The sequence below is a fragment of the Pygocentrus nattereri genome, chromosome 17 (genome assembly GCF_015220715.1).
Source record: "Pygocentrus nattereri isolate fPygNat1 chromosome 17, fPygNat1.pri, whole genome shotgun sequence".
Lineage (NCBI taxonomy): Eukaryota > Metazoa > Chordata > Actinopteri > Characiformes > Serrasalmidae > Pygocentrus > Pygocentrus nattereri.
The window spans coordinates 4,919,329-4,932,790 of record NC_051227.1 but is presented as its reverse complement, the minus strand read 5'-3'; the positions used below and the strand labels follow the sequence as shown (position 1 = coordinate 4,932,790).

General features: G+C 43.8%; 1 protein-coding gene across 2 annotated transcripts; it reads left to right on the top strand.

Annotated features, from left to right (window-relative positions):
• The first annotated feature begins 797 nt into the window (after positions 1 to 797).
• On the top strand, positions 798 to 10,263 carry LOC108411840 (protein MB21D2). Of its 2 annotated transcripts, none has more exons than XM_017683605.2 (3): positions 798 to 1,026; positions 8,406 to 8,659; positions 8,796 to 10,263. In XM_017683605.2, the coding sequence occupies exons 1-3, from the start codon at positions 810 to 812 to the stop codon at positions 9,798 to 9,800; spliced, it is 1,476 nt and encodes a 491-aa protein (XP_017539094.2). In that variant the 5' UTR covers positions 798 to 809; the 3' UTR covers positions 9,801 to 10,263. The 2 variants fall into 2 exon arrangements, with proteins under 2 accessions (XP_017539094.2, XP_017539093.1); XM_017683604.2 differs by having other exon boundaries at positions 8,769 to 10,263.
• The last annotated feature ends 3,199 nt before the right edge of the window (positions 10,264 to 13,462 follow it).

Here is a 13,462-nt window from a genome sequence, read left to right as displayed (position 1 = left end):
ATGTTTCAAAATGCATCATTTTCATTTTAGAAATTTACTCAAAAGCGTTAATGCTTTCAAACCACTGTTAACGACAGACAGACTAGTAAGACTTGAAGATACAAGAACAACATGGAAGGCTGCAAGAATAAACCGAACTACAGAAACTTATTGTTCTAATCTGTCCTCTTATCTATCTATCTATCTATCTATCTATCTATCTATCTATCTATCTATCTATCTATCTATCTATCTATCTATCTATCGACGAGAGTTTGTATCTTGGTATATTGTTCTGTATTAAAAAGTTATAAATACTACTACTACTACTACTACTACTACTAATAATAATAATAAAGAATAAAGCGAACTACAGAATAAGAGTGCGGACAAGGACGAGGAATACATGTCAGAATAAGAGTCTGATCACTACAACGACAACAATGGAGAGGAATCAACTGCAGAATAAGAGTCACAGAGAAGAGCGCGAACACTGGGGGACGAAACTACAAAATAATCTCAAAGTTACAGAAAAATAAACTAAATAAAATGTGGAATAAAATGCAGATTTTACAGCGGAAGAGAATATTTTTGTGTGATTTTCTTTATTTTTTATTTAAATCTATTTTTAAATCATTTTCTTTTTTTGAAATTCATGTTCAGTTTCTGATTCATTTTACACACACACACACACACACACACACACACACACACACACACACACACACACACACACACATATGTGTCTCAGGCTCTTGTTGTGTCAGGACTTTGTGCTTCACTGCATGTTTACTAAACCCGAACCCCTCCCTGTTCCTGCATTCCCGCGCATGCGCAGTGCGGATGCCCGTGCGATGGCTGTGCGCGCGCTCTCCCCGCGGCTCGGTTCTGCTCCCGGTGCCGGTCTGCTGGACTTCAGGTCGGGCGCGCGCCTCCGGGAGCTGCAGCGGCTCATAGCGGAGCTCGGCGCGCACGAGCAGCGCGAGCATGACGACCAGCGCGCGCTGGAGCTGCACACGGCCAAGGACTTCATCTTCTCAGTACTGGGTGAGAGAGAGAGAGAGAGAGAGAGAGAGATAGAGAGAGAGAGAAATAGACATAGAGAGAGAGAGAGAGAGAGAGAGAGAGAGAAATAGACATAGAGAGAGAGAGAGAGAGAGAAATAGACATAGAGAGAGAGAGAGAAATAGACATAGAGAGAGAGAGAGAGAGAGAGAGAGAGAAATTGACATAGAGAGAGAGAGTAATAGACATAGAGAGAGAGAGAGAAATAGACATAGAGAGAGTGATAGAGAGTAATAGACATAGAGAGGGAGAATCACAGACATAGATAGAGAATGATAGAGTGATAGAGAGTCATAGATATAGAGAGAGTGATAGAGAGTAATAGACATAGAGTCAGACGGAGAAAGATAGAGACAGTGATAGAGTCATAGACAGAATCAGAGAGAGGGATAGAGAGTCATAGATGTAGAGAGAGAGAGTGATAGAGAGTCTTAGACATAGAATCAGAGAGTGATAGTCATAGATGTAGAAAGTGAGAGTCATAGACACAGCGAGAGAGTGATAGAGAGTCATAGAGTCAGAATTATATATATATATCGCGAGAGAGAGACTCAGTGTGTTATGAAACAGTGATTGATGTAGAACTAAAACAAGCGCTGAGCAAAGAAAGTACTGAATAACTTAGAACTGTTCTTCTAAATATGACCTGATGTTCTAGAGTTATTCAGAAAAGGTTCTAAACACAGCAGCAGGCCCTGAGAGGTCACACATTACAGTGATTTTAATGCTTAGTGCGAAGCAGAACTCAAACATTCCAAAGTTTGTTATGATTAATAATAATAATCAGTTCTTCCACCACCAGGTTGTCTGTTCACAGTAGGCTGTTGTTGCCAAGTAACAGTGCCAGTATGACAGTATATCATTATTGTGATGAATGATGCCACAAGATAATACAGTATGCTTTCCTGACCACATCGTGTTTATCGTCAGTGCTTGTAGAAAATGACCAACAGCATGTTTCATTATAAAGAGAGTAAAATTGGTGCAGTTTAACTGGATTTAGTGACAAATACTGAATAAAACCCATTTGCTGGTTTTTCTAGCAGTGAAAGCAACAATAATAAAGCTCAATTTAAATCTGCTTCTTTATGATTGGTTTGGCAATTTGAATGTAGCCAATCAGGTCGCTGATGCAATACGTCCCACGATCCATGTACAATAATCAGTCCTGCTGAAAGTGAGTCACGGAACCCATTAGAGGTTCTGCTGGGTCCGGGTGGTGTCCGATATTCACCGGATATCCTGTGTTTTCCTGGCAGGAGTTCTGGGACTGATTCCAGATGTGTTTGATGGTTTCCTATTTCAGTATCAAGCATTAATTTAGCTTTCAAATTGGCAGCCGAACGTTTTCTTTAGTTTGACGGGTGTAAACACTCCACTGTATTCGGGCTTTCACGCACTAGCGCCCCACTGGTGCCACACCAGATTTAAAAACAATTTCAAAGCCTTTATGGCTATATTTTCTCAGAAGAGTCTTCTTGGATAGTTATGTTTCATTAGCATTTTAAAAATGACAGATGTGCTCTGGAAAAACAATAGAAGGAAACACTATGGCGTCAAATCTAATTCAAAATTTACAAGTGTAGGAAACTACTCTTGCGCATGAGGAAAACTGCTCTTGCGTGTGAGGGGAAAACTGCTCTTGCGTGTGAGGAAAACTACCCTTGCATGTGAGGAAAACTGCTCTTGCGCATGAGGAAAACTGCTCTTGCGTGTGAGGGGAAAACTGCTCTTGCGTGTGAGGAAAACTACCCTTGCATGTGAGGAAAACTGCTCTTGCGCATGAGGAAAACTGCTCTTGCGCATGAGGAAAACTACTCTTGCGCATGAGGAAAACTGCTCTTGTGTGTGAGGGGAAAACTGCTCTTGCATGTGAGGAAAACTACCCTTGCATGTGAGGAAAACTGCTCTTGCACAAATAAAACTACTCTTGCGCATGAGGAAAACTACTCTCGCACATAGAAAACTACTCTTGCGTGTGAGAACTGCTCTTGCATGTGGAAAAAAAAGATTCTTGCATATGAGGGAAAACTACTCTTGCACGTGAGGAAAACTACTCTTCACAGAATGAAGACAGAATGAAGTAATTAGCCTTTCTCTCGTTTCCGGGGTCGACATTTCCGGTTTGGGAAGTTCTAAATGTAAAATCGTTTCCATGTTGAGTTTTCATTCATTCCTATCTGATGATGAGCTCAGAAAGAAATGGTTAATCGCAGGAAAAAGGAGCGACAAGCCAACGTTCAAGGTAAACCGAGACAGCACGAATGTGTGCAGCGCTCATTTCAACCCGTCAGACATCTGCGTTACACCGAAGGGAAAACCATGGGTGAAATGGGCCACAGCACCACGTCGCTTCAGGTGGAGTCAACAAGCAATTTTTTTTTACATAATTTGAAAGTATCTGTTACTCTTTACATTGTTTGTAAATTTTATGATGAATGGCCTTAAAGAAATGACACAAAATGACATGGGAAAAATTCTGGTTCCACTGACTTATATTGAAAGTTAAGTAAGTGTTTTTCCTTCTCCTGTAAAGTTACTATTTTGGAGATACAAGGTTTTCTTCCGACAGCAGTGATTAATTTTATATATATATAAAACCCAGCAGCAGGACCGCTACCTCCGCCTTTGTGCAAGGAGGAACAGGAGGAGCACTGCCAGAGCCCTGCAAAATGACCTCCAGCAGGCCACAAATGTGCATGTGTCTGTACAAACGGTTAGAAACCGACTCCATGAGGATGGTATGAGGGCCCAACGTCCACAGATGGGGGTTGTGCTCACAGCCCAACACCATGCAGGACGCTTGGCATTTGCCAGAGAACACCAGGATTGGCAAATTCACCACTGGTGCCCTGTGATCTTCACAGATGAAAGCAGGTTCACACTGAGCACATGTGACAGATGTGACAGAGTCTGGAGACGCCGTGGAGAGCGATCTGCTGCCTGCAACATACTTCAGCATGACCGGTTTGGCAGTGGGTCAGTAATGGTGTGGGGTGGCATTTCTTTGGAGGGCTGCACAGCCCTCCATGTGCTCGCCAGAGGTAGCCTGACTGCCATTAGGTACCGAGATGAGATCCTCAGACCCCTTGTGAGACCATATGCTGGTGCGGTTGGTCCTGGGTTCCTCCTAATGCAGGACAATGCTAGACCTCATGTGGCTGGAGTGTGTCAGCAGTTCCTACAAGATGAAGGCATTGAAGCTATGGACTGGCCCGCCCGTTCCCCAGACCTGAATCCGATTGAGCACATCTGGGACATCATGTCTCGCTCCAGCTGCAGTGCTTTAGTCCAGGTCTGGGAGGAGATCCCTCAGGAGACCATCCGCCACCTCATCAGGAGCATGCCCAGGCGTTGTAGGGAGGTCATACAGGCACGTGGAGGCCACACACAACACTGAGCCTCATTTTGACTTGTTTTAAGGACATTACATCAAAGTTGGATCAGCCTGTCATGTGTTTTTCCACTTTAATTTTGTGTGGGACTCCAAATCCAGGCCTCCATTGGTTAATAAATTTGATTTCCATTGATGATTTTTGTATGATTTTGTTGTCAGCACATTCAACTTTGTACAGAACAAAGTATTCAATGAGAATATTTCATTCATTCAGATCTAGGATGTGTTATTTGAGTGTTCCCTTTATTTTTTGAGCAGTGTATATATATATTTTTATATATATATATATATATATATATATATATATATATATATATATATATATATATATATATTGACCCCTTCTCCATGGATGGAAAACAGTTGAGCGTTGGGCAAGGGTGTTTTCCTTGCACAAGTAGTTCTCACAAGACTTTTCCTCATGTACAAGAGTGTTTTTCTTTCTATGAGAACGGTTTCTCTCTCACGCGAGAGCAGTGTTCCTCGCTTGCAAATTTTGAATTGGATTTAATTAGATTAACCATTTAACCCATAACCAATAACTTTCTTTTAGAGGTGGACGTCTGGTTCCTATCGCCACCCCTGTGAACAGTTCTGACTCTGTTTCTCTAGAACCGAGCATTTCCCACCAAACCGCTCTAACATGGCTCTACTGAGGATTGAGTCCTTATGTATAACGGAACAGAACTCATCTTTGTTAGTCCGGGCTGGACATCAGTGACCTTTTTGGTTGAATTCAAGGAAAACTCCTCTTGCTCGTGAAGAAAACTACTCTTGCGCATAAGGAAAATCACACTTGCGCATGAAGAAAACTGCTCTTGCACGTCCCCACATGTGATTGGTTATTACTGATTTCTGGAACTGTGTTCTGATTATATGTTGCTGTATATAAAAAACCTGGAACAGGACTCAGGCTCTAGAAGACGACCTTCAGGGTCCCGCCAGTACAGCGGCATTAGGGCGAAACGCTGCCTGTAATGACTGAATTCTGAAGTCTTTCATTCTGTCTTCAGAATAGAGCGGTTTTCCTCACTTGCATATTTTGAAATGGATTTGATGCCATAGAAACACTAAAACAGTAAATAACCGTTCAGTGTAGGAACTTTCTGTGAGGAGCTTTTAGAGGTGTACGTCTGGTTCCTGTCACCACCACTGTGAACAGTTCTGACTCGGACCAAGTTTATCTAGAACGGAGTGTTTCACACCAAACCAATCTGAATGACTCTGTTTACATCTTAACTGCTTACTTATGCACACAATTTGAAAAATCAGTTGACTTCCCCTTTAAATCATGAACTAAACGGTAAAGGATCTCTGATTTGGTGTTTCATGATGTAAAGTTACAGCAGCGTGTGTTCTGGGCTCTGCTGGTTGGGTTCTGCTGCTGCTGCAGCATCAGGAGGAGCAGTTTTTGGGTTCTGAGCTTTAAAAAGCAGTAAAGTTTGAGTTCGGCTCTCAGGCCAGAACACCAGCACCTGCAGAAACTCTGGGAGAGAGAGAGAGTACAGAAAGACAGAGCAGATGTCAGTACACACCCACTCTCACTCTGTCAGTGCGGTGGGGTGTGTGGGGGGGGGGTGCGGCTGCCTCTGGCCATAAATAGCCTGAGTCGTACGCGTGTGCTGGCCTATATAATCACAAGGTTCTGAGTGATGACATCATCAAAGTCCAGAGTCCAGTACTTTTACAGTTCTCAGCTCACAGCCCAGTGTGTTAATCACACTGCTGTGGTCAGAGCCGAGCAATATGGCAGAATATGATACCTTGATACTTCAGGACGGATTTTATGATTACACAATGTGTCACAATATTCATTTTTTCTGACGTCTGATAAGTTAGAACAGAGCAGAGCCACGTTTTAAAAAAATACACACTTAATAAATGGTTCTTCAAGGTTTCTTTACACAGATAACAGTTCTGTATAGAACCATGAACACTTAAAGAACCTTGTGCCTGATTAAATGGTTCAGTCTGATGGAGAATGTGCTGTAGTTGGTTCTATATAGCACCAAAAAGGGACCCTCTATTGTTACAAGCTTGGTATCATCACAATGCAAGAACCCTTTTTGGTGCTATATAGAACCCATTTTTCAAAATGGTGCTATTTAGAACCATCTACAGCACATTCTCAATCACTCTGAACATTTTCACCATGCAAAGAACCATTTATTTATGCAAAGGTTTCTTTAAGTGTCTCTATGTAGAACTGTTATAATTACTGAAAAACCTTGGAAGAACCTTTCGTTTTAAGAGTGAGATCAAAAAACTATGAATCTAATTATTCCAGATCTGTCTTTACCCCTCAGAATTCAACAGGCCATTTTAGTTACCGTGCCTTTAAGACCGATATATGCAAATGAGTTCTGTTCTGACACTGTGAGTGGGTGGGGCTAAGCTGCTGCAGGCAGATGTATGTAAATATGTTTTGTGAGATCACTAAAAAGCAGTAAGTTTCAAACGGGCTGTTTGTGCAGCTTAGTGTTCATATATGGGCTGGAGGGGGCGGTGACACGTATGTTTTGAAACGTCCTCTATATGTAAATGATCACTGTTCTGATTGGCTGGAAGTAGATAGGGCTGAAACGAGAGACAGCTTGTTTGGACGGCCCTTGTAAACTCGTGATTTTTTGAGTTTACCTTAAGGAGGTCACACTAAAGTCGTACTAGCACTAAACTTTACGACTGTACATTTTCTGTTATCATAGCGACAAAGTTAATGGTAAACAGATCAGTTTGGTTAAAATATAACAGCACTTAGGCAGGTCTTATCAGGTAGTAACCAACAATTCATCTTTTTCTTTTTTATGCTGGACCTTTTTGTCATTGGTCCATCCCTGCCCCCAGCCATTGGTTCATACCTGCCCTCAAACATTGGTCCATCCCTGCCCCAGTCATTGGTCCATCCCTGCCCCAGTCATTGGTCCATCCCTGCCCCCAGTCATTGGTCCATCCCTGCCCCCAGTCATTGGTAAATCCCTGCCCAGTCACTGGTCCATCCCTGTACCCAGTCATTGGTCCATTCCTGCCCAGTCATTGGTCCATTCCTGCCCAGTCACTGGTCCATCCCTGTCCGCAGTCATTGGTCCATCCCTGCCCCAGTCATTGGTCCATCCCTGCCCCAGTCATTGGTCCATCCCTGTCCCCAGTCATTGGTCCATTCCTGCCCAGTCACTGGTCCATCCCTGTCCCCAGTCATTGGTCCATCCCTGCCCCAGTCATTGGTCCATCCCTGCCCCAGTCATTGGTTCGTTCCTGCCCCTAGTCATTGGTTCATCCCTGCCCAGTCACTGGTCCATCACTGTCCCCAGTCATTGGTCCATCCCTGCCCCAGTCACTGGTCCATCCCTGCCCCAGTCATTGTTCATCCCTGCCCAGGCACTGGTCCATCCCTGTCCCCAGTCATTGGTCCATCCCTGCTCCCAGTCATTGGTCCATCCCTGCCCCCAGTCATGATAATAAATAATTGCCCCCCTCTTTGAAGGCATATGATGCCCTAAATGTAACTAAAGTCCAGCAGTGAGGAGCTGAACTTTACCTTCTTCTGCTGTCACTGCAGACGGGCAGGGTCGCCTACAGAGCAGCGCTAGTAGCTGTTAATTAAGTGATGCTCTGTTTATTTGATGCTCCCATTTCAGAGGGAAGATTTCAACCACTAACTCAGTTCCAAGGGGCAACACTCAAAAACAAGGGGTAGGGGTAAAAATAAGAAATAGGACTTAGAATTAGTTCCACATTTTATATATGATTGTGTATTGCAGTCGGGAGACAAGTACAGGATATCGACATCGGCCCACAATTCCCATCTGTGCTAAAACTGCGGATTGTCGATATTGGCTGACAGTATTGACCAGCTGATACATCATTTGGTCCCTAATATGAAGTTACGTTACTCTGCAGTTATAAATGCCTAGTTTATCCCACTCACAGTGTGACCTACAGTAATTGTGTGTCTTCTTGTGGTCAGGCATGGTGCAGAAGCTGGACCAGAAGCTTCCAGTGGCTAACGAGTACCTGCTGCTGTCGGGTGGTGTGCGGGAGGGCGTGGTGGACATGGATCTGGATGAGCTGAGTGTTTACGCCCGTGGGACGGACTACAACGTGGACTTCACCCTCCTGGTGCCTGCCCTCAAGCTGCATGACCGCAACCAGCCGGTCACTCTGGACATGCGGCACTCGGTGCCGGGACACTCGTGGCTCAGCCTGCGGCTCTTTGACGAGGTAAGACTGAGTTTCGTGTTGCTAGCTAGAGCTTTTTACTCTACTCAAATCTAATATTGGCTGTTTATGAAATAGATGTCTGTTTAGAGGGTTTATGTTGTGGCATTAGGAAGCTAACATCTCCCTCTCCCACGAGGGAACTGTGGGCAGGTGGAAGGACTGCTGCACGGACACTGAGCCTGATGTCAGCGGGGTCAACAACTACTTCTTCTCGCCGACGTTGGTGTCCGACTGGTTCCACGAGGCGGTGGGCTCAGTTCTGAGAGAGCTGGGCCGGAAGCCACAGAGAGGAACGCCGCGGGTGGAGAAGCTGGAGCACAGCGGCACCGTCACCTCCATTGTCCTAGCAGCAGGTGGCAGCCGGGTCTTGTACGACGTCGTGCCAGTGGTCTCCTTCAAAGGCTGGCCGGCCGTGGCTCAGGGCTGGCTAATGGAGAACCACTTCTGGGACGGCAAGATCACGGAAGAGGAGGTGATCAGCGGTTTCTACCTGCTGCCCACTTGCTCACCTGTGGGTTGCAAGGAGAAAGAGTGGCGCCTGTCGTTTGCCCGCAGCGAGGTGCAGCTGAAGAAGTGCATCTCTGGTGGCCTGATGCAGGCCTTCCAGGCCTGCAAGGCTCTGATCAGCAAACTGCTGCTGTCACGGCCCAAAGCGGTCAGTCCGTACCACCTGCGCTCACTCATGCTGTGGGCCTGCGACCGGCTGCCCCACACCTACTTGGCGCAGGAAGATCACTCCGCCCACTTCCTGCTAGGCCTGCTGGATGACCTGCAGCACTGTCTGGTCAACAAGGCATGTCCGAACTACTTCATCCCACAGCGCAACATGCTGGAGCACCTGAGCGACTCTGCTGCCATCCTGCACGCCCGCCGCCTCTCCTCTGTCCGCTCCGACCCAGCTGAGCATCTTCGCAGCGCCATCCAGTGCTCCAGCGTCTCTACTACCCACCTTCCCCAGGCCACGCCCACCACACCCTCTGACTCTGCCTCGGATCCCACCTCTGACTCCTCCCACGATCACCGCCTCGCCCAGAAGCTTCAGCAGCTGGTGACAGAGAACCCCGGGAAGTCCATCTCTGTCTTCATCAACCCCGATGACGTCACACGACCACATTTCCGCATCGACGACAAGTTCTTTTGAAGCCACGCCCCCCGTTGTACTGACTGTATCGCTCAACATATCGTGCGTAGTTCTTGGCGTTACTTGGTGAAACTTACACACAACTTGCTGCAAGTTTAACGAAGCCGTTAAAAAAGTCACATTGTTCTATCATTCCGGTTAGCGTGAGCGGTAGCTTCATGTCTGGGGCTGTAAACAGTCTGATAGGCCGGCTTTATTTATAGTTACACCAAAGCATAAAAATACACTGTCATAGGGCCTCAGACTTCCTTACAAGCAGGCAAGCTAAACGAGCTCCATCTGACAATATTTTCAAGCACGAACTGTCAACACACGGTCGTGTGCAAAAGTTTGTGCGCCCCAAATAACATGCTGATGTTCAAGCACAAAAAAGTAAAGAACGTCCTCCACAGAGTCACTTCAGCACATGCTAATACACGACTACTGTTTATTTACTGAACACACATATATATATATATATATATATATATATATATATATATATATATATATATATATATATATATATGTTGAATATGCTGAAGTTGTTTCACCAAACCACGACTGTGGAGCACAATAAAAAAAACACTACTGAACTTTACTGAACTGTGGAGGAAAGAATGTGGAAAGAATGTGGCAGCAACGAGAGGGGGGGGGCAATGAGAGAGTGAGGAAATAGAAGGGATAATATATGACGAGGGAGAACAAGAGAGAGAGAGAGACAGAGAGAGCGAGACAGTGGGGAAAGAGAGCGAGTGAGAGAGTAAAGAGAGTGGGTAAGGAGAGAGACAGTGGGTAGAGAGAGTGAACGACAGAGAGAGAGAGAGAGAGAGAGAGAGAGACAGTGGGTAGAGAGACAGAGAGAGACAGAGAGATGGGGGCGGGGGGGGGGGTGAGTCCACAGTTGGAGCGCTGCTGATTTGTTGATCATATCAGCTCACTGGGCCTTGGGTTCACCAACCGTCCTTACGAAGAAATTTCTTAGGTTCTTAGGTCAGAACAAATCTACACACACTCAAGAGCACACAGGTGAGAACAGTTCTGCACTCAGGTCATGTTTGTGAATCTGATGGACACTTTTTCTTAGAACCTTTCTCAAGAACACATTTCAGAACACACCTAGGAGGACATTGGAGAACGAGGACCAGCATTTAGTGTCTTTCTCACCGTCATGTTCTGTTGTGTTCATTCAGCCGTCAGACAACGTTAACCCATGAACTTCATCTCCGTCGGGTCAAAACCTCGTCTTCTCTTTACTCCGTTTGGAAACACGAGGAACAGAAACGCTCCGGAATGACTCCGAACTAAATATATTTACATTCATGTACATTCAGCTCCACTGATTTCTCATAATTCCCTACAGAACTCGTGTTTGATTCAGACCGGGTTGGTGTGAAATGGGTCAGATCTCTTTACAGTGGTGGTGATGGGAACCAGGGGTCGCCATGGTGACAACACAACTATACATTTTATTTGCCATCCAGAACCACCAGTGAACCTATACGAGTCTTCTGAATTTATATGGAATGTTGGTGATGGAAAATCTGGAATGATCAGTTTTCTTTGGGGTCTATTTTGCCTCACAGCTCCCTGCATGTACCCGTCCACCATGAATGGAGTTTAAGTTCTCCAAACTATCATAAAACAGCGTCTCAGTCATCAGGCAGTGAATTCAGAACCATTTACTGTAGGAACTTTCTGTGAGGAGCTTTTAGAGGTGGACGTCTGGTTCCTATCACCACCACTGTGAACAGTTCTGACTGGTAAGTTTATCTAGAACAGAGCGTTTCACACCAAAACAACTCTGAACCGCTCTGTTTACATCTAAACCACTTAATTATGGGGGGATTTTGAGAAGTGGCTGGAGTTCCCCTTGGTTCTCCCGAACCAAACGTTCCTGCTGCTGTGCATATCCTGCAACATTACAAGCTAATCGTTATAGTTTTACGCTCCGTATGTTCTGCTGGACTCACGCCTGCTTTTAGCCTTTTCACGCTAATTAGCGAATATGCTAATTGAGGTTTATAGATTTAATGAGGACGCCAAATGTTGCCTCTGTGTAAATATGGCTGTAAATGCTAAGCCCCACCCACTACACTTAAACAGACCAATCAGCTGCCTGCTGAAGCCACAAGGTCACTCTCAGCGTCTACAGGGACCAATCACACTGCCTTACCGTCCACGTTAGCCAATCAGAGTGGGGCCTGCTTTAGTCCGAGTCTGTGTGAGTGTGTTCCACAGGAAGTGTTCTATTCGGGTTCTGCCGGTTCTAACAGGGACACTATAGTTTTCTATGTGAATATCACCACCGTGATGCTGCACTACATGTTCCACAGTGTGTTTACTAAATAAACCTGTACAGAACCAGAAACTGGACTTCACCTCAGTGCTTTCGTGTTTGATGATGTCATAAAATACGTGGATTTTAAAGGGACCGTCAAAGGCACACTATGGGGGATATACACTATGTGGCCAAAAGTATGTGGACACCCGGCCATCACTGTAATATGGCTGGGCGACAGTCATAATCGCGATTATTTTGATCAATATTGCGATCCGGATTATTTACATGAGCTTTCATGGCTTTGGAAATGTCATGCATTTATTATATACCTTAACAGTGAATTTGGACTTTAAACATAATTAAAGCTGAAAAACAAATAAAGAAACGAATGTACAAAAATAAAAGTCTAATAAATAAATAAATAATGAATGTTGAATCAATGAATACATTCAAATAAGTAAATAAAATAGCATTATGAAACAAATAAATAGCTTTTTAAAAGTGCATTTGAACGTTAAACATGAACTGAAAAAAAAAAAAAACTAATGTAAGAAAAACGAATAAATAAATAATGTATCATGTATAAATGTATACATTTAAATAAGCAAAAATAAATCAAATTACATTTTTAAAGAATAAATAAAACAAATCAATAAATTGCTTTCCTTGAACTTTAAACACTATTAAACTGAAAGCAAAACAAAAAAAACCTAATGTAAAAATAAATAAATAAAAGAATGTATAGTATACAAATATATGCATTTAAATAAGTAAATAAAATTATTAACTAGATAAACCAAATGAATAAATCAAGTACTTGTCAACAGTAAATTTCCTTGAACTGAAAAATGTAAAACAATGTATAATATGTAAGTATGTGTGTTGAAATGAATGAATGAATACAGAAATAAATAAATAAACAAACAAATAAAAGATCAAAATATCTTGAGGTTCTGAAGTATTAAGATTTCACTTCAGTGGAACTAAGGGTTCTAGACGAACCCCTGAAAAGCAGCCCCATATAATCATCCCTCCTCCACCAAACTTTACAGCTGGCTCAGTGCAGTCAGGCAGGAATGTTTTCCAAAACCAGGCACATCCATCAGACTGAGAACATGTTTCTTTTTCCCAGAGTAAGAACAGTTATGACTCATTTATAGAGCCTTTTTGAAAGGGGTTCTATGTAGCACCAAAGGGTTCTGCTGTTTTCAGGCTTATACCAATAGAAGAATCTTTTTTGGTGCTATGTAGCCTTTTTCAAAAAGGCTCTATAAGCTCTTAAAAACATGGTTGTTCAAGGGTTCTTTAGTAAAGAAAGTGGCTTTATATAAAACCATGAACACTCAAAGAACCTTTTGCATGATTGAAGGGTTGAAAATGGTTCTTCATATTGATGGAG

Coding starts and splice junctions, on each gene's coding strand:
- LOC108411840 (XM_017683604.2), top strand. CDS start 810: ATGCGCAGTGCGGATGCCCGTGCGATGGCTGTGCGCGCGCTCTCCCCG. Junction 1,027..8,405: donor CTTCATCTTCTCAGTACTGG/GTGAGAGAGAGA, acceptor TCTTGTGGTCAG/GCATGGTGCAGAAGCTGGAC. Junction 8,660..8,768: donor GCCTGCGGCTCTTTGACGAG/GTAAGACTGAGT, acceptor TTGTGGCATTAG/GAAGCTAACATCTCCCTCTC.